The sequence below is a fragment of the Chelon labrosus genome, assembly GCF_963514085.1.
Source record: "Chelon labrosus genome assembly, chromosome: 19".
NCBI lineage: Eukaryota > Metazoa > Chordata > Actinopteri > Mugiliformes > Mugilidae > Chelon > Chelon labrosus.
In genome coordinates this window covers 6,408,348-6,435,620 of record NC_140352.1, presented here as the reverse complement: position 1 = coordinate 6,435,620, position 27,273 = coordinate 6,408,348, and the positions used below count along the sequence as shown (strand labels likewise).

At 42.7% G+C, this 27,273-nt stretch overlaps 1 protein-coding gene across 1 annotated transcript; it reads right to left on the bottom strand.

Annotated features, from left to right (window-relative positions):
• Nucleotides 1–351: 351 nt before the first annotated feature.
• On the bottom strand, nt 352–27,041 carry LOC311504548 (vinculin). The gene is made up of 21 exons (XM_084567722.1): nt 26,707–27,041; nt 14,915–14,985; nt 12,739–12,889; nt 11,899–12,007; nt 11,452–11,574; nt 11,196–11,356; nt 8,545–8,635; nt 8,275–8,422; nt 7,583–7,736; nt 7,317–7,492; nt 6,618–6,808; nt 5,881–6,080; nt 4,632–4,760; nt 4,343–4,492; nt 4,098–4,206; nt 3,716–4,018; nt 3,512–3,636; nt 3,236–3,421; nt 2,857–3,060; nt 2,066–2,170; nt 352–1,973 (listed from the first exon to the last, which is right to left on the bottom strand). Exons 1-21 carry the CDS (start codon nt 26,872–26,874, stop codon nt 1,827–1,829), a joined length of 3,201 nt encoding a protein of 1,066 aa, XP_084423848.1. The 5' UTR covers nt 26,875–27,041; the 3' UTR covers nt 352–1,826.
• Between the last annotated feature and the right edge of the window lie 232 nt (nt 27,042–27,273).

Below are 27,273 nucleotides of genomic sequence, written 5' to 3'. Positions count from 1 at the left end.
ATTGTCACTATAACAAGTACAGCGAAATTACAGCACTCAACCCGTCCGAACAGGATTAGGTTAGTCGCTTTAAAAGAGGGGATAATAATTACGTAATCACTTGCGTAACTTAATATATTACTAATTAACAGAGACTTTGTATAAATCTTTTTATTTTTTAATAGAAAGCCTAAATATAGAAGCCACAATTCTGTTTATAAAAGCAGTAAAAGGGGTAAACATCCAAGAGGGTGAATAGTTTGTATAGGTCCTGAAACAAGATAAAGCCAGGGATAAAATAAATGAGAAATTACGTTTCAATGACAAATCAAACAAGGTATGAGAAGAGAAATTATAGAGCAAACACACCTCCAAGTGCTATAAAATGCTTTATTACAAAATTGTGAACAGTGCCTAAATAAAATTAGGTTCAGGCCCATTTAAACTAAGTTGCATAATTTTAAGATATTTTCCAAAAAAAAAACAAAACAAGGATTCGCATAACTGAGCATAATTTGACCGGAAGTAAAACTTGCGTGTAACTGTAAAGAAGAATCATGTACAACAGAGTTTTGACATAAACACCACGACACCAGCTTGTATAAATGATACAAAACATCTTAAAATGAAAACCGCATCAATTGCAAATAAAGTTTATTTCTCAAGGCACATCAGTTGGTATTAGAGACTCAGAAGGACACATTCACACCAACAGTCCTCAGATATTACGTAAGTATCTACGACATTTGTTTTACGTCATTTTAGTGTATCGAGACATGTGAGAATATAAAATGGATGATTTCACCAGCTGTGCTTCATCTCTAAGCCCCGGCCGTTCCCTTGACTACCTAGGAGGAAGTGTGCAATTCATGTGTCACCAAAAAATAAAAATTAAAAAAAATGATTGTGCACAACGTTAATGAAAGAAAAAGAAAAAAAAAAACAGCAGGCAAGACCTAGCCTCTCTAAAGGAGCTTTCTTAGCTTGCTGGGGAAGTTAAAGTAATAATTTTTGGCTATTAATAGTGTAGCACGAGCCTGTCTGTTACATGCAATCTCAAAGCAACCTGGGTCAAACGCTCAAAGGCTTTTCCTGCTCTTGATTTAGCCTAGAAAACAGCCCTTTAACTCAAATATGCATTGCAATCTACAGTCTTAAAGGACAAGTATACGCTCTAGGATCATGGCAGAATGTCTTTGGCAGCAGAGAAATAAAGAATGCAACAACCGCATTACAATACGTAAAACAAAGGACAGTGTTTCTCTTTGACTTGTCATAATAAGGAATAGTGTAAACAGACATAATACCGCTGGATATATCTTGCGTGTGCTGAGCAGGCTTATACTGTACTTGTAACATCTTCTCGAGATCATGTGCTTAACCTAGTGACTGATCAAATGATCGTGATAGTAAAAATAAGCAGTACAAAGATATATATATATATATAAAAAAAAATATCTTGCTTCAGAAAATCATTTAAATTTAAGTTATCGTGGTTTGTGTCTAGAAGAGAGCAAGAAACAGTCGCCCGATGTGAAATCTAACCTTAGATCAAAATATATATTCCTGGGATTTTTTTTCCAAAATAAGCTTTAAAAACACATTTTTACACTTTAGAGAAAAAGAAAAAAAAGGAAATAAAGAGAAATGTTTCCCAGTAAGATTCTAACCCATAACTCCTCGCACAGACAGTCCCATTGTTTACATTCTACCAGAACAGCAACTGTTACAGACAGGACACGGGGGCTAATAGAGAGACTTCGCCAAAAGCATTTATCTGTCCATTCAACGTCCTCCTGGACAGCTGGACAGGACCAGCGTGAAGCAGAGGAACCACATCCCTTCACTTACTGGTACCAGGGGGTCTTTCTGACCCAGTGGAGGGTGAAACCCGCATCTGTTCGGATCTTGATGGAAGCCGCTTCAGCCTCCCTGACCGTCTCCTTCACGGACTGCATCAGGTTCTGAGCGTTGTGGACCAACATCTCAGTAGCCTGTGATCGGGAAAGGATGGAAACAGATATGGTGGTGAGGGTGAGCTGGATGACGTTTTAAGAGACGGCACGTTCATAAGAAAATAACTCACCTGCTCTGACTCCTCTTCGCTGATGTTGGTGCGACCCAACATGGTGGCCTTGACCGTGGACAGGATCTTGAGCTGAGTGCTGATGGTGGGAATGCGCTCACACACCTGAAACACCAGAAAGTCAGGTGAGGTCCAAGTTCTTCCTCAGTGTTTCATTTCATTAGTTTCACCTTTGTCTCGTCAACCCCTCTGCCTATGTGTATACACAGATCAGGCATAACATTATGACCACCTTCCTAATATTGTGTCCTGTGGGGGCCCTTGAGGGGAGGGGCCTCTGTGGATCATCCCACAGATACTTGATCAGTTTGGGATCAGGCGAATTTGGAGGCCAGGTCAACACCTTGTGCTGTTGAGTTGTGTTTTTTGTGGTTGCATCCTGCTGGGGATGTTTGCTGCCATCAAGGAGTGTCATTGCTATGGGGTGGGGGTGCCTGGTCTGGTCTAGGTGGGTGCTACATGTCTAAGTAACATCCACATGAATGAATACCAGGTCCAAAAGTTTCCCAGCAGAACACTGGATTGTCACAAGATGTTATTTACTTCACTTGTCAGTGGTTTTAATGTTGTGGTAGTCGTTGTTCCTCGTTCCCTGAGTTTTTGTCTTGCTTTCGGTTTTTGGATTTCACTTGCTTTTGGATACCCTGCCTCACAACCGAAGTGCTTTTTGTTTTCCGATTTTATTAAGATTCATTGAAGTTGTTTTGTTTCTCCTGCCTCCCCTTGTGTCCTACTACTACTACTACTACTACTACTAAAATCCACTGTTCAATGAAGACCACTGAACTGACCTGGAGCAGGTTGGTCCGGATGCGTTTGTCAGTGCACTGCTTGGCCACTTCCTTAGCCAGCCGTGTGACTTCATCGGAGGCCTTGGCGATGTCCTTGGCGCACTGGATGAGGGCGCGCTTGTTTCCACTACCTCCACGCACCAGGCGTGACATCTCTGCCATGAGCAAGGCCATTCGCTTGGCAGCACCAATGATGTCATTTCCCTACAAGGTGCAAGAGAGAAGTTATATTCAAGTTATATTCAGTTATAGAGAGAGAGCAGCAGAACAGACATCTTGGTAGAAAGCCAGACCTCTGAACACCTGTCCTTTTTATCTTTTGTCCAATTAAATAAATAGTAAACATTTAATTTGAGTACACTGCATTGTGTTGACTTACTTTACTGGACCATTTGCGTGCTTCATCGTGAAGTTGCCTGGCAGCCACCATCATGGGCTCATTAACCACATCACCAGCCTTCTGTTCAGGGAACTCCTCATCCTTCTCCTCTGGGGGAGGAGGCCTGGGGGGAGGAACCTCACCCTCTGGAAGAGGAGGCTTGGGAGGTGCTGCTTCATCGTTAAGCTAGATGGAGACACCACAGTAATTATAGTTTGGCAGTTAAAACACAAAGCAGCTTGAACTGATTTCTGCCAATTCCAAAGTTAAACTTACATTAAGCTGATCCAGTTCTGGAGGAGGAGGTGGGAAGTCTGGCTCTTGAGGCTGGAACGCCTCCCTGACCTTCGCCACAGCACCAAGAATCTTATAACCTGAGTCCAGAAAGCCTTTCTGAAGACCTGCCAAAAAAAACAATTACATTCATCAGAAGGCTCCATAAACACACAAAAGTAAAACCTGTTTGTAGCATAAACTTACTTGGATCTTTGATGTTTCCAGCCACCGCCTTCGCGTTCATCACCATCGGAGAAATTGCCTGGCTAAGCTCGTCAGATGCAGCCTTCACCACCTCCCTGAATTTCGGATCCTCAGAGTTCTCCACCTCACGTTTTGCCACCAGGAGGATGCGGTTAGCTCGGCGGGCGATGCTAGTGGCGCCAGCCACCAGGAACTGAGGCTGATGATTGGCCATGGCCAAACGGCAGTTTTCCAGGTCCTTCTTGATGGCCTCCTCTGAGGCATCCAGCAGAGATTTGGTGTCGATGGCCTCATCCACCAAACCTAAACATCCACAGGGAGTGATGTGAATCAGACTGGGGCATATAAACCAGTGTTTACCTGTGTTCACCAGCATCCTTACCTGTCATTTTCTCCACATTGTCTATCCACTGTTTCTTCATGGTTTCAAAATGTTCAAACGCAGCTTGGTTGCCACGGTTTCTGAGCAGGATACGAGCAGCGGATACCACCTATAACACAATCATTAATTGTATATCCACCGTTAACTGCCGGAGACTTGGCTCAAGAAGCAATAAACACTTAAGCTCTGTGGCTTGTGATGCAGACACAAACAGAAACCGATATAAACACTCAACCGTGACATACTTGTGGTGTTAAGTCCCTTGTTGACTTGACGGCAGCCTGGATTCCCTCCACCGTGCTCTTGTTAGCGGTGCCAACGGCAGCAGCCTTCTCTGCTGTGGTGCCAAGCTTATTGGCGTGGTTCTCAAAGTTGGCAGCTCTTTCCTCAAAGACCTACACATGATCAAATAAAACAATTATCCGGAAGGGTTGCTGGAAACAAACTACAACCCTCTGCCAATAAATATACCACCCTGAAGGAGGCTCACTGCAATGAGATCACAATGAGGAGTGGAGTCACTGTACCACTGACCTCATCTCTGTTGGGGGTGTCGAGCGGGGCGGTTGCAGCTACTGCCAGCAACTTGATGGGGGTGGTTGTGTCACTGAAGATGTCGGACACCTCCTGAGTCATCGCCTCTTGCATCTTTCCTTTCAGGTCCTGACAGAAGGTCAAACAGATGTTACAGCCGGCCAGCAGACCTCATGGAGATCACAAATACACATGCGTTCGCCGACAATGTTAGAAAATGATCAGCACTGTGACTAATAACTTCCAAAAGGATCTGTGCATTTTTTGGTAATTCAAGTTTGCTTTTAAAAAACAGAAACGAAAACTGGAGAAACAACTGTTATTTGACAAAAGTAAACCTTGAAAAAGGGAAAAGTTAATATTAAACAGCTGTTCTCCAATGAACCCTGGAGTGGCCTACATCTGGAATTCATAGCGCTCTCACTCTGGATCATTACATTCACACAAGATTTTGGGATGTTTCTTCTGGAAGAACCCGGTGTTTCTCCACGTTCAGAAGATAAACGCTCAGATGACATGAGATTGTGTCATTAATTCTAAAATTACATCTGATATTGCTCCAGAGTCATGTCCGTGGTCTGTTTTGACTGCTGTAAACTACTTGTTCTTCTTCATCATTTACAAAACTTCCACTTTTATCCAAACTAACAACGGCCGTTTTCTCATTTAGTTCTTTTTCCTGTTTTTCTTTCTTTCATATATTAAAGGTCGAATGGTAAATTTACTTGTGCGGCATGTTTTGTTTTTGCTTTTTAAACTGAAAATCAAAAACACTCTTAATTTTTTATTTTTTTTATTTTAGAGTCTAAATCCTCTCTAGTCTAAAAAAAGTTGAAATACCAAAAAGTCACTGTTTTGTTAAGGTCAAAGTGCTGTTTTAAGATATTCACTTCATAGTGAAAATAAAGAAAATCTTACATGTCAGCAGTTTACACCAAGAAATATAGAGATAGAGTTACTACGTAAAACCAACAGGGATTGAAAAGTACTGCCAGAGAGCAGAGCTGAAGCTTTACTTGGAGAAATTAAACCTTTACTTGAGTTTTAGATGCCTGAATTAGTGAGATTTGTACTGTTTGTACTCCAAAGTTTACATCATCTTTGTACAACTTGTAAATAGTAGGGTGGTGTATTTGCGCTACCGCTGCTAACCAGCAGAGGGGGTTATCTGTCTGTGTCCGTGTCTGAATCCTGACCCGTCACAGTGACGCTTCCAGTCTGAATGGCTGTGGACAGTGAGCTGTCTTACTTTCAAGGCCTCCTGGAGCTGCTGAGCTATGGCGCGTGCCTGAGGGGAGTCCCCTTCGCCGCGGGCGGCCAGGTCGGCCAGCTGGGCCATGAGCTGCTCCACCTGCTCGCATTTACCCAGCATCTCCTGCCTGTACGGGCCTGGAAGGGCGTTGGCCAGCCTGCGGCCCTCTGCCACCAGGCCGCGAATGGCTGCCTGGCCTGGGACACAAACATTTACACATCAAAATTCACATTAAACAATTCTGATGGTGTTAATTGGCATAATTAAATAAGAATGTATAAAAAATGAGTGAAATCTGCTGATTCTGAATTAATTTTTTTTTTTTTTTTATCACCAAAATGCCTTAAAATGTAAATAATACTAAAGGTATCACAATGAATGAAAATATATTTCAGTCACTGGGAAACTAGGAAAGAAACCTGTGTCTCTTTCTGTTTTATTGCATGTTGTGTCTGTCGTCTTTGACACTGTGAGAACTGATTTTTCTTTGAGCAGCCAGACTGCAGCTCTTTTGTAAACATGTAAGATGTTGTCCAGGTTTAGGCGGAGACGCGCCAAACCAAAGATTAACAACTCAGGGAGCGCTGTGGAATGTCGAGGACAGTAGAAACCAACATGTCCACAAATCGTACGGTCAGCAATTAAGCCGCAGGAGCAGTGGAAGGAATGTTACGGGGTGTGAAAGAACGTCCGAGAAGAGACGTGAAGTTGGAGCGGACGCTAGCCAGACTCACCCACACCGCTGTCATCTATAGTGGGGTTGTCAATCCAGCGCTGCGCCTGCTCTATCTTTCCTTCCAAGTGCACGGCTGCCTTCGCGGGCCTGCTGTTGGCCACGGCTTTGTTGGTCTTGGACTGCAGGTTCTGCAGAGCCGTTGCGATCTGCTTAGCCAAAGCTCTGGCCTCAGGCGTGTCACCTTTACCCCTATAAGGAATTACAAAATATTCACTTTATTTATCGTACAGATATGGCAGAAATTATGTCTGACAGAGAGTGATTTCACGCTGTGGGTTTAGACAAAATATGGAGCAGTTCACCTTCAAATATGGTCAATTTTTTACAGCTCCAGGTGCAGAGCAAGGAATGTATGAAGGTGAAAAGGGAACAGTTCCAGTCAAATTGTAATATGGAATCTGTAATCGCACAGGAAGGAAATCGATGCGTGCATTTTATGATAACATCTTTCACGGTGTTTTTGCAAAGATAAGTATCTCCCTGATCCACGGGCAGAGAGTCATTTTGATTCCCAAGTTTATAAGCATGAACCTTGGGAGATTTCTCAATGTTTTCTGCATGCGTAAACATAAACTGTCTCCTGGTAACGGTGGCAAACAGTGGGGGCTTTGGTGATGACAGTGCTGAAACAACTCGACCCAGAAAAACAAACCCAGCGTCACCAGCACTCTCACGTTCCAGCCAGTCGTTAACTTACTGTCTTCTGAGATCAGACAGCTTGGCAGTCATGGCAGCGATCTCTCCAAGAGAGCGCAATATGTCGTCTCTTTCTTTCGGGTCCTCACACATGTCTGCAATCCTTTTGGCCTCAGTGAGCAGGGCCTTGATGTTCTCCTCTCCCTCTGGGCCTCCATTAGGGTCTGCCAGCCAGTTCTGCAGAAGGAGAAAACAATTAAGACGCCGCCAAATGATTGCATTAAGATGTTCGAATCCGTGCTTTCGTTTTAAGCGTTAATGGCTCACCTGCGCTGCATCAATCCTCTTGGCAATGGCCTGCTTGGAGTTAGTCATGGCCTCCAGTTTGCGAGCAGCATTTTCCACCTTGCCCGTGAGCACATCCAGCCCCCCAGAAACTTGCTGAGCCTTCTGCATGGCAGCTGGGGTTGCTCCTTGACCCCTGGGGTCAGCAATGAAAACACAAGGAATCCATTAAGCATTGATGTGCCTTCACAGGCCACACATGCTGCTTATCCACTCTACATGGTTGTTGTTCTTTTTTTTTTGTTCCAAAGCTTTAAGGCCCTCTAGTTTAATAATAGCTCTTCCAAACTAAATGCCTCTATTTCCAGGCCAGGCTCAGAGACATCTCTCAGCCTCAGTAACACATCTAGGCGTTAAAGTAGATTATGGATTCATACCAGACAGCTGCTTTTAATGTAGCGTGACTCAAGGTCTCTGGTGATTTCATATCAGAGGGATATCACTTCCACTCTTACACACTATAATCCTCTCTAATATGCTTACTGCATTACACCACCTACCCTTTAGGGATAGAAAATACAACTGCTGTATGAAAGGAGGATTTATTAGTAAAACATCCAATGAAAACGTAATGTAATCTAGGAAAATAGACATGAACAAAGCCCATAATGAAAGAACTGTGTGAAATATGAAAGCAGTTATCTTGACACAGCTGCAGCGCAGAAACTTCTTACCTGGCCCTCATCTCAGACACCTGGTCGGTCATCTGGCCCAGAGTCTTAGCCGTGCCCAGGATGTCTCTGCGCTCCTTCCCCGCACACAGTTCACCGACTTTCCCGGCTTCATCGAGGATCTGCCGGATGGCCTGCTCGCCAGCGTCCCCTAGAAGCAAAACAAATGCGGTCGGACGCGTCAGTAACGGAGCTAAATTCAATTAGTCGTCCGCCCACGGGACGTGATTTGCAAGCAGAAGGAACCGTTTGAGGACCGTGGACGTTTCTTACCTGGTTGAGCGTTTGGATCTCGCAGCCAGTTCTTAGCTTGAGCCATCTTTGAATCGATGAGCCCCAGAGCCCTCTTCATGGCCTCTGTGTCCTTTGGGTTTGAAAGGACAGAATAAATGAATATCTTAAAGGGAATCAATGGAACCAAGGAAAGCTAAAAAAAGGCGCAGATCAATTGCTTTTACTCATATGATATTTAATCATGGCTTTTAGAGACACCTGACGCTAATTTCAAGTCAATATTTCTGTAAATTTTGCGTCATATAATTATCTTTTTATTTATAAATCAAAGTATGTCTTAGTGAAACTCAGCCTGGAGTGTTTTTTTTTGCTCATTAACAGTTTTTCCTTGAGCAAGTTACTTCGGCACAAACATCTCCAGACGCTGGTCAGTCTCATGATCGAACTGTTTAGTTATTTAACAATTTATTTATTTATTAAATTTGGCAAAATCCATGTGCGCCATCGCTAACATCTGTCAAGCACAACCACACGGTGCATGCCATTTCCATTATTCTCTTCTATTGTCAATAAAGAGCGTGTCATGTTATAAAAGCCAAACGACTCTCCATTGTATTTCATTCAGAGTGGATGGGAATACAACAATCTAGCCAACAGCAAATGACTCGACAATGAGCCCTCTCATTGCCAAAGTCTGCAAAACAAAGCGGAGTCCTGTAGGACGCGGAGCGAAGCGGGAGACCAGGTCGGATGAATGAGTGAGTGGTTAGGTTAGCTTATTTTCCGTGGTACAATAAGAGGAAGTCAGAAAACACAACGTTCTTTCTGATGCAGCCTGAATCTTCATCCAACTCAGACCAGGACAAACAAGAACAAACCTCCACTGCTTGTTTCAAACACATGCCCTGTCCAGACCTGGTGTTATAACGTGCACCCTGAATGACCGGATCACAAGTACCCACCTTTAAGTGTGTCAAGAGGTAGATGGATAAATAAATAATTGTGCAAACACAACACATAGCAGTGTTCTTGGTTCTGAAAAAACAGTAGATAGCGGTCCATTTAGAGAGAGCGGCTGTTTGCACAATATTCTACTGAGCCTCAAATGTATTTTAATAGAGAGTGCAAAACTACAATCAGATGGCAAGCGGTCGCTAAAGACGCAGGTGGAAATGAACAGTTGTGATTAGATCATTCAGGATGGATGACAATACCACGTCCGGTGTTATTATTAGGGGCCTCACCGTAAGGCCCTTATCAAAATCAAAGTGAAACAGCATTGTTTAAATAACTGGGAGTGTGGTGTCACATAGCTAAATAAGGGAGTGGGGAAAAAAACAGGAAGTGCAAAGGTGTGAAGTGATGTCAGATTTGCGTGGGTGCATGAGTCTGCTGTTCAAACATGCTCACTGTGCAGCTGCTATTCTGTGGGAACGACTTGTGAGTGTGAGAAAAAAAACTGTGAATTGAAATGTAGGGGGTTATGTGCTGATATCAAATGCAAACACGCATCCATTGCAGCCTATGATCCAACACACAATGGTAGTATTCAAAAAAATAAGTCTGGTGGGGTGTAGCTCATGGTATTAGTGATGGGATGTGAGGTGAGAGAGCAAATTTGTGAGCGTTAAAACGGAATCATACAACAAAATGAATATCAGATCTTCTATATGTCCTTCTCCATCGGGAGAAACCTGATGTTCATGGAAGGAAGAGATGAACACTCAGAGAATCCTCCTTAATGACACAAAAATCAACACTGCATTAGTCAAATCAGTCAATGACCCAACCAGCTGAGGATGTGACAAGGTTTAAATGACACAGGAGAGGGACACACAGATGTCATGTTGTGAAGCAAAAGAAATCCAGAAATAAAAAAAAAAAAACACTGCACAGATCAACATTTCAGCAATCCAACCTGCTCAACAATCTAATCAATGAACTCCATTCCACTAGCAGTACATACGACTCTCAAACTGCAAATTGACTCTATTTATAGGCAATTTGCCCTTTTCGTAATAACTTCCTCACTACTGAGAAGCACACAACTGCACCACAAAGCACAAGACAGCGCACTCATCTGTCAAGACATGCTGCTGCGCAAAACCAAGGCGCCACAGAGGCACCGCTTACCTTCTACACGGGGTGAAGGGGGAAAGAAAACGGCAAAAGAAAGGAAGAAGGACATGAATACAAACTTTCAACAAGACGTACCAACTCAGGGCTACAAAAAAACAGTGTCAACAAAGACAGAAGTCGCACAGGAAAGAGACATTTTATAGAGTCTCACTAGAGGAAAGAAAAAGACCATGCAGACGTAACAGATCTACAGCTACTTAGAGACAAAGAGAAAATTAAAGTATGTCGGTTTTACTGCTACTTTACTGCATGTAAGCTTCAAATGTATTAAAATTATTGTTCACACCTGTCAGAAAGGAGATGGAAAGTTAAATAAAGCGAATGGTTTGTTAAAAAACATTTTTCTGAAAACTGTGTGAGGTTTACAAGACTCTGCTTCTATTCGTTTTCAAGAAAGAACGCACAAAAATGAAGTTTAAAAACTCTGACCAGCTCAAAGGAGAAATGCAGCGTCTTGTTCCTCATTTGAGTTCAGTGTATAGTAACTGTGCAAGTGTGTTTTCAAGGCCACAGGCAAACTGATCGACTGTCATTTTTTTTTTTGGACGCACCTTGTTGGCCCACGCGTCCTCGTCCCAGGACGTAAGCTGCAGCACCCTGATGATCTCGTTTATCTCAGCGCTCATCTTCTCAAAAGTGAAGTTACGGTTCTTCAAGGCCTCTTCCACACCCTGGCTGCCGGACGTCTTAGTTGTCACGAAGATTTTGATACCTGAAATCACAATAACCTTTTCAATATTTCAACTCCAAAACGGGAAAAAGCAATATGCAGGAATCCTAATCTATTTAAATGTAGTGTGTTATTACCTGAGATGAGGATGGGCAGCAGCTCCTTGACTGTGTTCATAGAGTTGACCAGCATCACCCGATGCTCCTGATGTGTCAGCTCCTGCTGTCGCTCATCAATCATCTTTGCCATCTTCGTCATACCTGGATGCAGCGAAACAGAGGTGGAAGGAAGACAGTTACTTTTAGTCATAGCTTGATTTAATCATACTTTCAAGATAATCGTTAAGATATTTCAAAAGTCTTCAGTCTGGGTTACTCTACACTTGAAATGCTTAACTTGTGAAATGCGTGAAAAAAAATTATTTATACACATTGTATTCAGAAATGTGTGAATATAAAATACAAAAACTATTCAAGTATGACTGCATATGGACGCTTAGTCAGCAAAAAACAGAACTTCAGAAGCTGACAACCACGACAGCGAAACTGTCAAGTCAAGACGTGCTACTGTATCAGCAGACTGACCCGGCCCCAGGTTCTTTGTGTATGTGATCAAGTCCTCCATAGACTCCACCACCTCTGCCACCGTCAGATACTCCAGGATGCCTTTGCACACTCGGATTATCTTGCGGACCTACAGTAGGATAAAACAATAACAAAAGCTCGTTCAAGAATAATGTTGCAAACGCGACCCCTCCCATTCACATTCCCTGTAATTACGCTGAGATTATGCTGCCTACTGACATTCCAAACTCTTTGTCCTGCGCCTCTCCAGTTTTATGCGGATGTCACCACTACAGAATACAGAGTGATCCCTGAGCTGCTTTGGAAAGCGTGATGGCAGTGCTGACTGATAACTCCTGCTGACTGCTGCAGACAGTGCCGGGGTGCCTGATGTGTGCTACCAGAGCGCTGATCTGCAGCTTCTCTTTTTTCCATCCCCAAGAGGAAAAGAAGGATGGGCATGATAGATGATACCCCTGTCAAGGTTTAGGAAGTGTTTCTGTAGGAAATACGGGGCGTTCTACAGGCATGTGCAGTATATTTATCTAGCCCTGTCTTTTCTGTAGACATTACAGTCCCCAAGAGGGAGGCAGGAATAGAGGAGCCTGTGACAGCAGTCCTCTTCCATGCTCAAGAGTCCATTAACAAATCGCTGAAGTCCTTCCAGCTTAGCTCAACTCCTGAGCGCAAGTGTCGTCATCAAAATCACATGTTTCTGACGTTAGCAGCACAGCCGCGTCCTGGACAATGTCGGAAATCCCAATATAAACTAAGTATGCAAGAGTGAACTGAAGCTCTATGACTAATACGTAGCAGCGCTCAATATTTCCTTTCTATAACAAAATTGGCAAGAGTTAATACCTCAGCCTCATCGAAGGTCAGGAGCAGGTCAGAGGTTCCTGACAGGATGCCCCGAGAGCCATCGATGAGGTAATCCCGAGCAGGAACAGAGTACGGATCAGCTTTCAGCATAGAGGTCGCCTGCACCAGCTTGGCGCACGCATTCTCCACTCTGTGTAAAACAGAAGATGATTGATTAGAGGACCAGGAGGAAAAAACAAACAAACAAACTACAAATGAGTCATGCTGATGACACAAAGCCCTTCAGAAGCCAGATGGACATCATGAGCTGAAAGAGCAGCAAACACAGGTGGAGGATTTGGGACAAAAATAGCCGTAACATAAAGTGACTGACGCGCAAAGATGGCTTATCTCTATTTCCTCTTCTTATACGTGTTTCATCACATTTTCTACAAATACTACTGTGAAAGCCAGTGGAGCACAAAACCCCTGAAAAAATACTTTCACACCATGTTAACCGTGATTATTTATAACATTAATACAGTTAGCACACGGTGTTTCATCTCAAAATACTTCAGAAATCTGATATCAGCTGGAGCGCACGCATCACGTAAACCTGCCTTTTCGGCTTCCTCTTTCTACATCAAGCTCAAAGTGTGTGCAAGAAGCAAGCTGTGTGTAAACCATTACCCTAAAGAAATGTTACTCTTTTAAAATAGAGATAATTCGTTTATTGTCAGAAGATTTTCATTGATTCGTTCAACATCTGTATCCGCTTGTCTGCTATATCAGACATCTCGTACCAACTGTGAAAATGTAAAAAGGTTTTGACCGTCTTAAATATGTTCAGACCATGTTTAGGGCTTTATAGGTTATAGCCAGTGTACTGTGTCCTGGACTGTTCAGAAATAGCCTAATGAACTAAGCTTTGTTCTTGGCCTTGGGAATAGTAGATCTAGTCGAGCCCACATAGAAGATGCTTGGCTTTATTTTGACTTAAAACCAGTTTACACTATATGAGTATTTCTATCTGATGACAGAGAAGTTAAGCTGCTTTCCCATGATATGATTTGGGCCTTGTAAACGTGAAGCTCCACTCTGACTGGCTCTGGCCCAATTTAACCCCTGCTTCCACAGAAAAGTAAATGATTGATAGTTGCACTGAGGGTGTAACGCACTTCACCCTCCAGAGCAGCAGAAAGCTGCAGGCTCAGCCATTTGATTCAGCATCATTCTGCACATGCCACCTGCATAGTATCATCGCAACAGCCATCTTGCTCACAGAAACAGGCAGCAAGCCAAGGGTCGACACATGTTCCAGTTTCCACATTATGTCGACTTCCTACCTTTTCCTCCAGGCCGATTGTTAGCCCGGTAGCGAGGAAACATTATTGCTATTTTTCCACATTTCAGGCATCGCAAAGGCCGAACAAAGGGAGCTCAGTTTAAATTCTTCTGACAGATCGAGTCTCCTGAAAGAAGAAAGGCTAACGTATGTGCATGTGCATCGTGGCTGATGTGTGTGTCTCTGCAGAGCCAGCCAGCAGTGTCCTTCAGCGTGCAGTGGAGAGAAACGGCCATGCATTAAACTGGATCCCAGCAGACACTATATTTAGGGAGGAGACACATTCCAGCGCATGTGCTGATGGATGACGACAGGGTGACGATGTGACTTTGAGGCGCCAAATGTGTTGAGCCTGACGACCTGCGCCTGCCAATGCGTTTCATCCCTGACCTTGGGGCCCCGCCTCCTCCCCCTCCCTTTACTCTAGGTTCTCAAGTAATAAGGAATAAGGATCGCTGAAAGACCGTGATAGAGACAGATGGCCACTAAGCACAAAGTAATTATTTACACCATGTCCAGAAGGCCAGGGGAACAAATATACCTGATTAAATATGGAAATCTCTTCAATATGTAATTATAAAAATAAAAAGTACCAATCAGCGACTCTTAAGACTTATTTGAGTTTGCAGCCCGGCTCCCTATGGGTAAAGGAACTCCTCCTAGATAAAAAAAGTATTTATGTTACAGCAGGCCAAGACTCTGGGGCACTTAACATGCCATGTCTGACCTTTGCCTGGGCACAACCAGCCATTACTGCAACAGATAAAGAGAGAAAGAGAGCTAAAATAGAGGTGTGTGGGTTCCACACGATGCAGAGACAGAGTTATTAAATCTAAAAACAGTTGAGGTATAGTTGCCGCTTTTGCGTTTAAGAGATCTTCTTGTGCTTACTTGATAAAAGCCGGCGGCATATCCCTTTTCATGATCTGGTCCTCTGTGGTCTGGACAGTGTCCTTTCCCACCTGGGAAATAACAAAGACACTGAGTAAGTAAAGGTGAATCAGCCATGGACTGATGAAACAAGACATTTAAAGAGAAAGACAAGAAGTAATATTTGTTAGTTTGAGATTTATCCATTTGAAATCATTCATTCATTAAACGCATAACATTATTTTGCAGCCATTTTCCAGTTAATAATGTTAAATTGGTGCCATCCTGTCCTCTGAAGCAGTTGCACAGAGTAACGTATGCACAAGTCATTCATTCTTTTTATCTCTTTCAGGGTGACAGGGGTCCGGAGCCCATCCCAGCATGCACTGGGGTCTGGGTGGACAACCCGTACAGGTCACCGATACATTGCAATGTCAACATAGATGCTGCAGCCACCGCACCGCAGTCACTTTACAATACACTTGGGGTTGTGGTAGTTAAAAACTGTGTCAGCCAACCAAGTTGAACATTGTGAAAGCCCTAAAGTGCTTGGAGGAAACTACTACACCACACCACACCGCATCCCCACCTTACAACAGTTACTATAGACGGTTTTAGGTCAAATTAATCTTTGGGTACATTTCTCCTAGGCTACATATCTTACATATGCAGTGTGGCCATTTCTGTGGCACATTTAGTCAAATCAGACCAGTCTGCAGATAAAATCGAATGCATTATAATTCAGCTATTTGTTAAAGGAACCGTATGTAGGATTGTGGCCAAAACTGGCCAAAACTGGTACTGCAATCACATTCAAAATACTGTAGAACGGTGTATCCCCTCCCCCTCCCCCCTGACTCGAGGTTGCCAGCTAAGCTGCAGGATCCAGCAGGAACGTAGGCTGCTACAAGGAGCTTCCAATGGCAAGTGACGAGTCCTACACAGTAAGGTTTTTTTTCTGTTAATAAAGTTTATGCTTCATGAGAGATGTTTTGCGAAGTAATTATGTATCGCAAAAATTTACTAATGGCGATTAGCCAAATATTTCGTAAAGATGTACTGTAATACCACATTTCAGTCGGAACATAGATTGTTTTCATACCCTGCTAGTGGTGCGATATAAAGCTTTTTATGAACGCATTTAGCACGGGCGACCATGGAAAATCCACTGTCTATATGTACGGAAGCACGGGGCTTTTAGCCTGTACCAACAAACATGGTAGAATATAGCATCCAAAAGTCGAGGGTCAATTCCACGCCATTCCGGACTTTGTCACGACGTATTTCGGATTCATAACGAGGTCTTTTAGGTTTAGTAACGTTATACATGTTTTATCCGACACGTTCGTAGCTGCAGCTGTGGTAACTAGAGCAGAGCTGGCAACACGGAAGACGAAACTCTACTGACTTCTTGATTAGTAGATAGCTTGAGGGTGGCGCCTCAGACCAAAGCACAACATGACAACATCAACATCAGTTGAGGGCTGCAACTATCACTTTTAAATGACAATATCCTGGCCGGACCACTGTTGTCAGTGATATAAGTATTTGAAATGAACATGGTTTCTTCATTAGTGCATTCTGTGCTGATAGTACTGATGAATTATGTTGAGAAATGCGGTTTAAAATTGCCTCAGCAAACACCCATGTCATGTGGTAATCTCGGTTGCCACTCTAATATAAATCAGATATTTCACAGTCTAACCACATATTGTGCTCATAAGCCCCATTTGACACGAATAATATCGTTTCACAATGTTATTAGAAGGTGCCACATGTTATTATGTTTTAATAATGACAAGCCAATTAGCTGTTGTATTTAGAAACTGATCATGATGACATCAGGTCTGGTCCGTCAGTGGAGACAGGTCGCATACAACGCCCCAGCAACAGCCCTGATGACGAGCTGATCAGTCATGAGGACTTGCACAGTTCCCGTCAACACTTGAGATGAGTGATTACAGTTGTACCGAGTCCACGTTTAAAAGTATAAATATATTCCACAGCTTTTACGCAACTCGAGCGCATTTTAAACATCAATGGCATGCCATATGCATGAGTAAAAACTGTCACCACAACTTTCCCCCCGAAGGGAGTTTTGTCTTCAACCGTGCAGTTTTCCAGAATGATGTCCCGCGACTCGTCCGGCGAACCATTATTTCAACAAGGCAGCTGCTGGGGGGACGCCAAGCCCCAGAACAGTTATAATGTGCAAAGCAGCTGAACGCCTCGTCTCCCTCCGATGGCGAAATGACTCACCTCCCCCACTATGACCTCAGCTCTGCTGGGAGACAACTAACCCGCGTCGATCAAATGTGTACACACCGGGGCATGCATCACACACACGGAGTGGTTTAAATCGGCTAAATCATCACCCAAAAGAGAAAAGTGAAAGCTTTTCTTTTACGATTCACGTTGTAATTTTGGTAAATATATATTATGCTGTATGTGACAGTGAGGTAATCACACTGTCTAACATATTTAACATGTTTTTCTGTGCAAAACTTGTGGCTGTAAGATAAAACCACAAAAAAAGAAGTTGTAAACCCCATTCATGCTACTATTAATAGCCTATTAAATCACTGATAAATTGATCAGCCCTAACGGAAAAGTAAAAAGCAGAATCTGTCAACGTGTCTGACTACAGGCAGAGGCAGAGTCATTCCAGACGGTTGACGTGGAGGAAGTAATGGAGCCGAGCAGACCTACATCTCTTCACTCTCTTTTCACTGGCCCCAAGAGACTCGGTCAGGTTATAAATTAGGGCCAAAGGTTGTGCCAACCTAAAACTAACGCTTAGCACAGGAGGCGGTCCGTCTCGGTGTGATGTGGCAGTTTAACATGTGCCGCCAACGAGCAGCTCTGAACAAAAGCCAACGACAACAACTACTACTAAAGCTGCCCTACGCTGTTTTAGTTTTGGGTTGGAAAGAGATTTTACACCGCAACCAGTATGTGATCTAGGTGCAGATTTTATTGAGGAGAATATTCCAGTCTTATCTCTATGTAAAGTAACAGAGCATTTCTACAATGTGCAACTGGCACACCAGCAAACATAAACTGAAGCAGTATTGGAATCAAAATTACTACCTGCACTGCATAGCGGCAACTTATTCTTTTATTTAAGAACCAAATACCACTTTCTGCTCATAGCTTGCACAACAATTCTCTTCTTTCGCCTTATCTAGGTTCTTAGACTGGCACTTTGAGCATGACATTTCAAAGATAACATGACGAGACAATTTTCTTTAGATTAACTGATAATGAAAAAAGAAAAACTCACTGGCATAGCTTGCGTAATCTCACAACAGAATTGTTAAGACAAGCCTAATTTATATAAGATTAAGTCAAGTTTAGACACGACCTCAGCTGAACAAATGGGAAGAGGCAGGATGACGGCACTAAAGGCAGCGGTGTGGGAGCCATAAGCCGAGCGTGAGCTGCATTTAACGAGCACTGAGTCACATTCTCCCCCAAAGCATCGTGCATGAGCCTCTGAAACCAAGCAGATTAGAGGCTCTTGGTAAAGTATTCAACAGGTCATTGCCGTCTTCCTTTTCCTCCTCCCTTGTCAAGTCTCTTCCTGTTGTCTGAAGTTCAAACTGTCTCCAGCAGTGATCCAAACAATTCGCTTTAAAAATAGAACGGTGGCCCACGTTTATAGCGGTTGTTGTCAAGCACTTTGAGATACCGGGCCTACTTCACTATTTTCGAGCCTGTGTCATGACGTTGGACCACTCTTATGATAACAACAGTGACCGAAATTATTTAACCCTTGTTGCTTTTTGGGCTTAAAAAAGATAAATGTTTTCTTTATACCATAATAAAAGGAAATTACAATGACCATCTCTTCTTTTTTGAAGTCAGCATGACATCTTCACATTGCGAGAATAGCCAAAACCCAAGAACAGTCACTTCACAAACATCATGAGGACCTGAAGAAGCTAATGACTCATTTGCACTTCCTGAAAAACTTAAATAACTATTCAGATCTCTTGTCTCGCCAGTTGTCTCATCGATTATTTCTTTCTGTACCCTCAGACCCTCTGCCCACGCCGTAACGCAAATATTCTGTTCCTCAAATAGATCATGGGAAACCATTTTAAGGAAGGACAGCTGTCACTTCCACCTTCTTTTTAAATTCCTTCACCGATTCAGTGTCATCTTCTTCTGAACTGCCATTACAAGGTTACCAGCTCGTTTGCCATTTGTCCCTGGAGTGGAGACACCGACACTCCTTTTACCGCCCAAAGAGTGCTGTGTAGAAACCCTGTGTTGTGAAGTAGCTTGATAAAGTGGCTGCTCCTTTAGAACAGACTCAGCTTTGTTGACAGCAGCCCCATCGCTCTCCAGGGAAAAGAAAGGACACTTTGAAAGCCTCAAGGCTGCCAAGACACAGCCCGCCTTTCACATGTTGGGGCAGTTCTAGCACAATGCCGTGTTAGTCATGGTGACCACAAAGATCTACGAATGGCAAAGTTCCGGCAAGCCCCTTGCGCCTCTGCCCAAAGTGACACTGGAGAATAAACTGTATTTTATCCTCCACAGAGGTTTATTTCCTCTCAGTGGAAGACACTGATTGCCACTCTAAGCAATTTTGCATGTAATCTGATGGCACAGAACTCCATTAGCTCACTTTGATCAATGGTCTAAGATATCAAATAGCTTCAGATTAGTGATGACTCGACAGGGCAGCAGAAGGGTTGGACTGAAGGTCAGTTTATCACACATCTGTCAAGTGAAGTCAAACGGGATTTTTTAATTTGGTTCAGGAAGTCGGTACACATGGCGTACTCAAGGCGACGAAAGTCATAAATCAAAAGCTTGGCTTGGCGATGGCATAACAGGCCCAGCAGGCAGAGAGTGTATATCAAACTCATGTCAATCTCATGTTGCAAGAGCCTGGCAGTTCATACAGAGTTACCGGGGGAGTAGCACTCATCAGTGGGAATCCTCCTCATAAAAACAAAGCTGACTCAGTACAAGTCTGGTCGTTTATGGGCTGTCATTTTCCATAGAACAAGGCTTGTTGAAAAAACCAAATTAAGGATGGATGACTTTTATTGTATTTACTGGGCGTTAGGGAGGGAGAGCCAACATCCCATCGAGCCAAACAATGATGTGATACAATAAATGCATTTAAATCATCATTATAAACATGAACTCCTATTATAGGCTGGAAGAGTTATGGGTATGGTGGTCATATTGGCCCAGCTATTGCCAGCACTACTCATTTAGTAGTGATGCTTTGGGAAATATGATCCTGAAAAAAATGGGCCACTTAGAAGTGTTTGCAACTGCTAAGTGCAGTCCAATCCAGTCAAGCAGCAAGAAAGAAACGTGAGAAGCCTTTTACAAAAGTTAAAAATATCAAGAAGCAGAATCTATTTTAACCAAGAACACATAAATCATTGTATTGTTCTTGTCCACGGTTACTACATCGTCCCAAACGTGACTCTAAGAAACAACACAGAATCTTAAATGAGGTCAGAAAATATCTCTGAAGGCTTAAACAAATCATTGGAGCTGAAATGTTCCCTCAAAGCTGAACTATAGTGGAGGGAGCATCGTGATAAGGTGCTATTTTGCATCCAACTTTCCATTTTAACTGCGGTAGGGTATCTTACAATGTCAGAGAAGCTGTCAAACCTGTTCAAAAGAAATTTGGTGGTGCAGTAAAACACTACAGCATTAAATTACTAAATCAAAGCAAATCTATTGGAATAGAGCTGAAGTAGTTGTGTAAGAAAAGATTGTACGTTGTTCCGTCTTATCTGCAGCTACTGGAACTGTTTGTCTTAAGGTATTGTCACTGGTATGACCAACACATTGTAGGGGAAATCCAAAATCAGGTCATTCCGAAAGTGTAAGTGGTCAGTTTCAGCTAGAAAACTGCTCGACACTAATGTATACGTCCTTTTTAATTTTAGCAATGGATAGAGATAAGAAATACGGATTCCAGCTGTAAGAGACTAGAACATGAGTTGTATTTCAAATTTGCCCGGTGCATTGTGTCTTTTGTCATTGTTCGCAGCATTAAACACCCCATTGCCAAGGGGTTTCCCTTTGCTGGCTCATACTTGTTTTGAGTGGGGCTAACAGCTGCCGGGTCTTCCTGACTTGGCTTCCTGCACTTCCTCTTCAACTCAACACTCCTCTGCATCCCTCTATCCCAACAGATTTGCATCAGGCTTAAAACATATCAACAGACTACAGGTGCAGTATGAATCCATGACACTTTGTTTTTTCGTTTCTGTGAAGACTGGATTATCTTACTCAGTGGAGATTATGTAAAAATGTCAAGACTCCACCGTCCTTGTATTGTTGCAAAGATGACAGAATCAAATGGTGTGAGGCATGAAATGGATTTCCCTTGACAAATTGCAGGAAGCTTGAGTACCAGGTAATAGGAAGTGTTTTGCTTTGTATGCCTTTAAAGTACTTCAGTTAATAAACATATGTTTCCCATCGGTAAAGGATTACTGAAATAGGTGATTGAAATTACTCATCGGGCAAAACTATAGCTGATTACAACGGCCAGTAACTGCATTTGTTGGTGTTGCATAACACACAATGGTATTTCATAACTTTAAAAAAAATAATAAAAAAAAAAAAAAATTCCAAAGGTGATGTAATCTCTTCGCTTGGCATACTGTTACCAGGCTCAACTGGTATCAGTCAACTCAACGCAGCTCCTATGACGTGTATGACTGCACAGTTTACTGCAACTACTGAATTAAGGAAGTTGCAACATCACTTCGAGCGAACCAATGAGCACCGCGGTTACTCCATCACTGCATGCAGCCCGTCCAAAACCTTTGATTGGCCCAGCAGATCAACGTCCTGACTTCATCTTTTCCAAGACTCTTATCTCATTTTTTTATCCCATGCCTATAAAAAGAAGCTATAAAAATAATGAAGTGCAACAGGCCTTCTATAAAAACAGCCTCCAGCTGACTGCTATCACAGACAAGCATGTTCTTGTTCCATTTACCCCAGTAGAAAAAAAAATATTTAAACTATTTCAGAATCACTCAATATAAAATAAAAACAGTTGTCAGTCGGACATAATATTTATCACAATTCAGATGTAATAGGATATGAAAGGTTTTTAGCTCAATATACTCAACTTGAAAATGAAACCAGACAAATGTGAGACATAACTAGAATAATTCCACAAGCATGACATTTGCATGAAATTACAGAGAAGACATTAGCATGGGTTTATCATGTCCATCTTTACAGTTTTTCAGCCTCGCTTATGAGGGAGTTATCTTTCTTTGTTTTCTGTATGGCATCTCATTTGTGCATCAAATGTAAGCCTTGCTCATTGAACAATGTCTCTCACACTTCCAAATAGAACAACTGGCCACAGCCGTTAACCACATCCTGTGGGGTAAATATGTGTGGCTCAAACTCAGATACACAAAGACGAAACTGGCAGTCCTCATGCTGTGGAAACACAAAGCTCGCTAATTGGTTTGTTTTTTTAAATATTCTACCAAATTTACTCATTCAAAAGATCAGCCCAACCCCCCTCTGAGGTGGTTAGGAATTCTTCACATTCCTCACGTTCATCTTTAATTGAGGCCGGCCTCATTGTCTCAATCAGAAACGACAAGTCAAAGATGCTGAGCACTACTGAAGGGTCACAGTTACGTGAACAAATATAACTCAGTAGTTTGTAGTCATGCTTAAAATACTAGGGTCAGGGCTGCACTTTTATCTCCATGCACCCGGAATAATAAGATTAGGCCCTTTCAAATGAATAATTTAAAGATCTACATATTTGCGCCAGATGTCTTCATCCAGGAACATGCTCAAAGCTCCTCTTTCCTTGTCCTTTTCTGGAAATGGAAAGAAACCTAAAGCAACCAACAGTTTTTCAGTCCAGCCAAATCCACTTTGATTGCGCTGTATTTAAGCTTCCAGAGATCTCAGACCGAATTCATAAAGGAGCAAGTCTGTGTGTAACGTGTAGGTTTCTGGGATGCACAAGCTATGAGGTAAATAGATCTTCTTCGACACACCCCAACCCTGACAATGTTTGGAGAAATGCAATTAGGGAGCTTCATCCTTTTCTCTTCTCAGGATGACCCTTTCCCTGACAGTGACTTGCCCTCTAGTTAGATGCTTACTTTGTTTAACAGACTGTCTTACAATAGGTGCAAAAGTTCAGAACAATAAAAATTAAGTTTACAACAATGAACATCTGGGCAATAAACACGAGTAAGAAAGAATGATCTGAGAGGGATTCAAAGTAAAAAGCTACAAAGCATTTTCATTTGCAATGTATGAGTCAGGCGACTGTGACCAAAAGTAATTACATTTGATCCTTAACTTCAGTGATCTCATAACACCTGTTGTAATGTTGCTACAGCAACTGGAAATAATTACAGACATGTGTATTTCTTCATGCCACTGTTGGAAACATGTGATTCAGAACAGAGTCTGGATTCATTCATCCAAATACAGTTTGGGGATGCGGATGCATTAGGATATGCTGACAAGCAGCACTGTATTCATGTTAAATGAATCAGCGGCGTACACACATCCTGCAACACTTGAGTTAATTTTCGTATCATGAGTACATCTGGTGGAAAACAAGTCTGATATTTACTCTCCGAGAGCTCTGGTTTGGCTCTTTGGGCTGGATGATGTAGTTTCTCAGGTTGGTAGTTGAAAGTATTGGACGTGTAACGTACAGGTGATTTATCTACGCTGGAGTCATAAAGTAGGATGAGAATTATTTAAAAGGGGCTAAAAAGCTTTTGCTGCAAATCATCTGTCAATTCATTAATGTAAGCAACTACAATTGTGTGCTTTCTGGGTACACTTCAACTCTGCATGTATCTGAAACACTGTATGAAACAATCTGTAAAATCGTCCGTCTTTCAAAGTTCCTTTGAAGGGCTGACAAGGAACCCTTTTATAACTGTGTTCTGTCACAATATGATGTCAATTATAAACCTACCAGACTCCATCTAAACACCTATCTCTAATGCCCCTGAGAGGAAGGAAGTCTGGTGGGTGTAGACAAACAAGTAAGGGACACAATGGGGTACAGACCTGTTGTTTTTAGAGTGGGCAATGAGGTATTGACCATAAAATCTAATAAATAACTTGCGAGCCAATGGCAGGCAATCCCTCTAAATGAAACATTCCTTTGCTGACGCCAGAGTAATTGTCCAAATTTATCGCCCAGCAACTGCCAGGGGCTCCGGGCTTGACTAGGCTGACAGAATGAATGGCACACAGGAACCACGTTCGCCTTAATTTAGCCCCTATCCCTCCCCTTCTTTACAAGCCGCAATATCTGACGGGCCTCTCATATCTCCTTGTTTCCTTTGTGAGAAACTCGCCATGTATTGGTTTGTATTTGGGGAAACAACACTGTCATTTCCTCGTGGGCCTGATAGTTACAATGCGGTTTCTGAGGAATATTTCCAAGGATAGGTCATTTCTCGATTCTAAATATACTTGAAACCACAGTAGCAAGTAATTTTCAAAAGGCAGTTTGGAAATGGAAAATTAATAGGTCCAAAGACATTTTAATTGCTGTGCGGGTAGAAAAGCATAATGGGCACCAGCTAGATCTGCTAATGTATGAACACTTGCCATAGTGAGCGAAGTGAGTTTGTTGTCAGGTTCTTTAAAAACCTGTTAAAAATGTCAGTTTAATATGTGGTTGTAGTTTCTATGTGAGGTGTTAAAGCACTTCTTAACAAGATTTCCACCTGAAAAAACCTCAGATCTTGCATGTATGCTGTAGGGTTGCATATTTCTAGTGCTCATCTACTAGTGCTGACAATACAGCTCTGACACAACCAAACCCCAAACCACTTTATGGCGACATAGCATCGTGTTAGCTGCGTGAACATCTTGTAATGTTTGCAGCAGGCTAGGATCATCACTGTCTCTCACTGCGCAGAAGCAAAGTCTTTGGGAATATTTGGATGTGAATTTCTGGAAAAGGTGTCGTCTGCTTTTGACTGCGTTTGAGGAATTAACCAGGAAAGTGTATTCCTGTGACGCTCTGGCATCAGATGAAGAACGTGGCATCAAAACGATGAACGCAATCATAGCTGCAGATGTCAAAAGACAAAAATGGACGAAAACCCTACTTAACTATACTGCAACTATACTAAATCTCAGGTAATTCCATACAGTACATAGCTGTGTGTGTTTATGTATAGTGAGTGTGTCACTTATCGTTTCGGTTTTAGATATAAAAATTCTCCTCATACACTCGCTTGCCAGTTCATTAGCTACACCATTAAAAATGAATGGGCTCTAATACAACAGTCCGGCACTATATCCCCCTTCATGGCTGTTTTAATGTTCACTTCATGTTGAAACAACGTTGAAAGAACGCTGATAATTCAACTGTACGGTCATTTTGGAGGGTTAGGATGTAGTTTGTGGTTCTGTTAAATTGTATTTAAACACAAAACAATTTCCCTTATTTAGCCTAGCCCACTGACTTAAATGGGATTGCCAAAACAAAGTATAATCCATCGCTCTTTCAGTTATTAATGACTATCGAAAGCTGAATACCACAACCTTTATGAAGATAGGTTTTAGTGTAGGACTGTTTCACTAGTTTACCTAATGGACTGGCAAGTGAGTGCATAGACTTTGTGAGTTTTAATCAAACATTAAACTATCCTATTCTCCATTCTAGTCCACGGTATAACTAGACCAATCAGACATAACATTATGACCACCGTCCTAATATTGTGTAGGTCTCCCTTGTGCCTCCAAAACTGTTGTGACTCATCAGAGAATGGACATGGGCCTTCTGAGGGAGTCCTGTGGTGTCTGGCTACAGAATGTAGTTAGTGGGGGGGTCTCTGGGTCCTATGGTTTGAGGGGAGGGGCCTCTGTGGCTCATCCCACAGATACTTGATCAGTCTGGGATCTAGTTTTCATGTTTTTCTGAGTCGTTCCTAAAGCGTTTTTGTGTGTGTGCCTGTGTCAGGTTGCATCCTGCTGGGGATGACCGCTGCCATCAAGGAGTGTCATTGCTATGGGGTGGGGGTGCCTGATCTGGTCTGGTCTGGTCTAGGTGGGTGCTACGTGTCTAAGTAACATCCACATGAATGAATGACGGGTCAATAGTTTCCCAGCAGAACAGTGAGTTGTCACAAGATGGCTCAATGTTATTCACTTGTCCAGGCAGTAGTCATAATATTATGCCCAATCAGTGTACAAACATCAAACTATACCATGCTCCAGTGTAGTCTGCTGTATGACTATTTTGTAGATAAGCAGCTATATTTCAGATGCCAGTGTAATGATGTTTCCTCCAAGCACTTAGTTAGTTAAACATAAGTAGGTGAACTCAAACATATCTAAATGAACATCCTAATTCTAAGACAATCCCCGCAGGTGCACTACCTCTGTGAAGTGGTTAAATTAAAAAAAAGTAATTCGGTGTACCTGGCTTCCACACACATTACAGCGGTGCCTACGTCAAGCTATGGCAGCCAGCTACAGGAGGAGGCAGGGCATATTTTCAAGGGGAAAAGGGCGTCGCTGCCCTTTGCCCCAAGTCAAATAACTCCAGGAAAGTTGAATAGCATGCACACACATCTCCCCTTCCATTAAAACCCGCAAACACAGAGTTAGCTATAATCAAACTCTGCCTAGTTGAGTGTTTAAGTGAGTTAAACTCATTTAGCGAACCGTGTGGCACAAAGCGACAGGTAGCCTACAACCACCGCCGAGTTAGGAGGAGTTCAGCACATTTTTTTTTTTCTTTCTTTCTTTCTTTTTTTTTTTTTTTCACAAATGAAATGAAGTTAACTCACCCGAACAAGGTTGCTAACGGCCGCCTGCACGGCAGCCACCGGCGCCGACAGATCCGGGATACCTTTTCCGTCAACTTCACCTTCTTCGTGCATTATCACCAGATGGGATATCTGCTGAGCCACCGGCTCCAGGATACTTTCTATCGTCTTCGTGTGAAAAACCGGCATGGTGACAACTTTATAGGACTAACCGAGTAAAAAATATCCTACCACTTGTGGCAGTTTTCACCCAAACTCCCGCAACAGAAGCCTAAAACGATCCCTTTTTGTTTTTATTTTAGTTTTCTTTCTTCCAGGACAGGCTCTCCCCTCCTACACCAACTACTCCCGTGAAACCATCAGCGAAAAAAAAAAAACTCCCAGAGAGTGAGCGCGAGCAACCTAAACGTCAACGGTTGGTTTCCGCCTTCCGGCCAATCGGGAGGCGAGGACAGGAGTTTCGCGGCCTGTGATTGGCCAGTTCCGGGTGCTAGCTCCGCACTAGCACCGCCCCGCTTCCACACACGGGCGAGTTTGCTAGAGATCCGAGTGTTCCTAAATTACGTAATAGATCCTCATGTCCTAAAA

Excerpts from the sequence above, each read along its gene's own strand:
- LOC311504548 (XM_084567722.1), bottom strand. The coding sequence starts at position 26,874 with ATGCCGGTTTTTCACACGAAGACGATAGAAAGTATCCTGGAGCCGGTG. Across the intron at positions 8,636-11,195 it reads AGGACGCGTGGGCCAACAAG|GACACAGAGGCCATGAAGAG; the intron begins GTGCGTCCAAAA and ends TCAAACCCAAAG. Across the intron at positions 3,422-3,511 it reads CAGAACTGGATCAGCTTAAT|CTTAACGATGAAGCAGCACC; the intron begins GTAAGTTTAACT and ends GTCTCCATCTAG.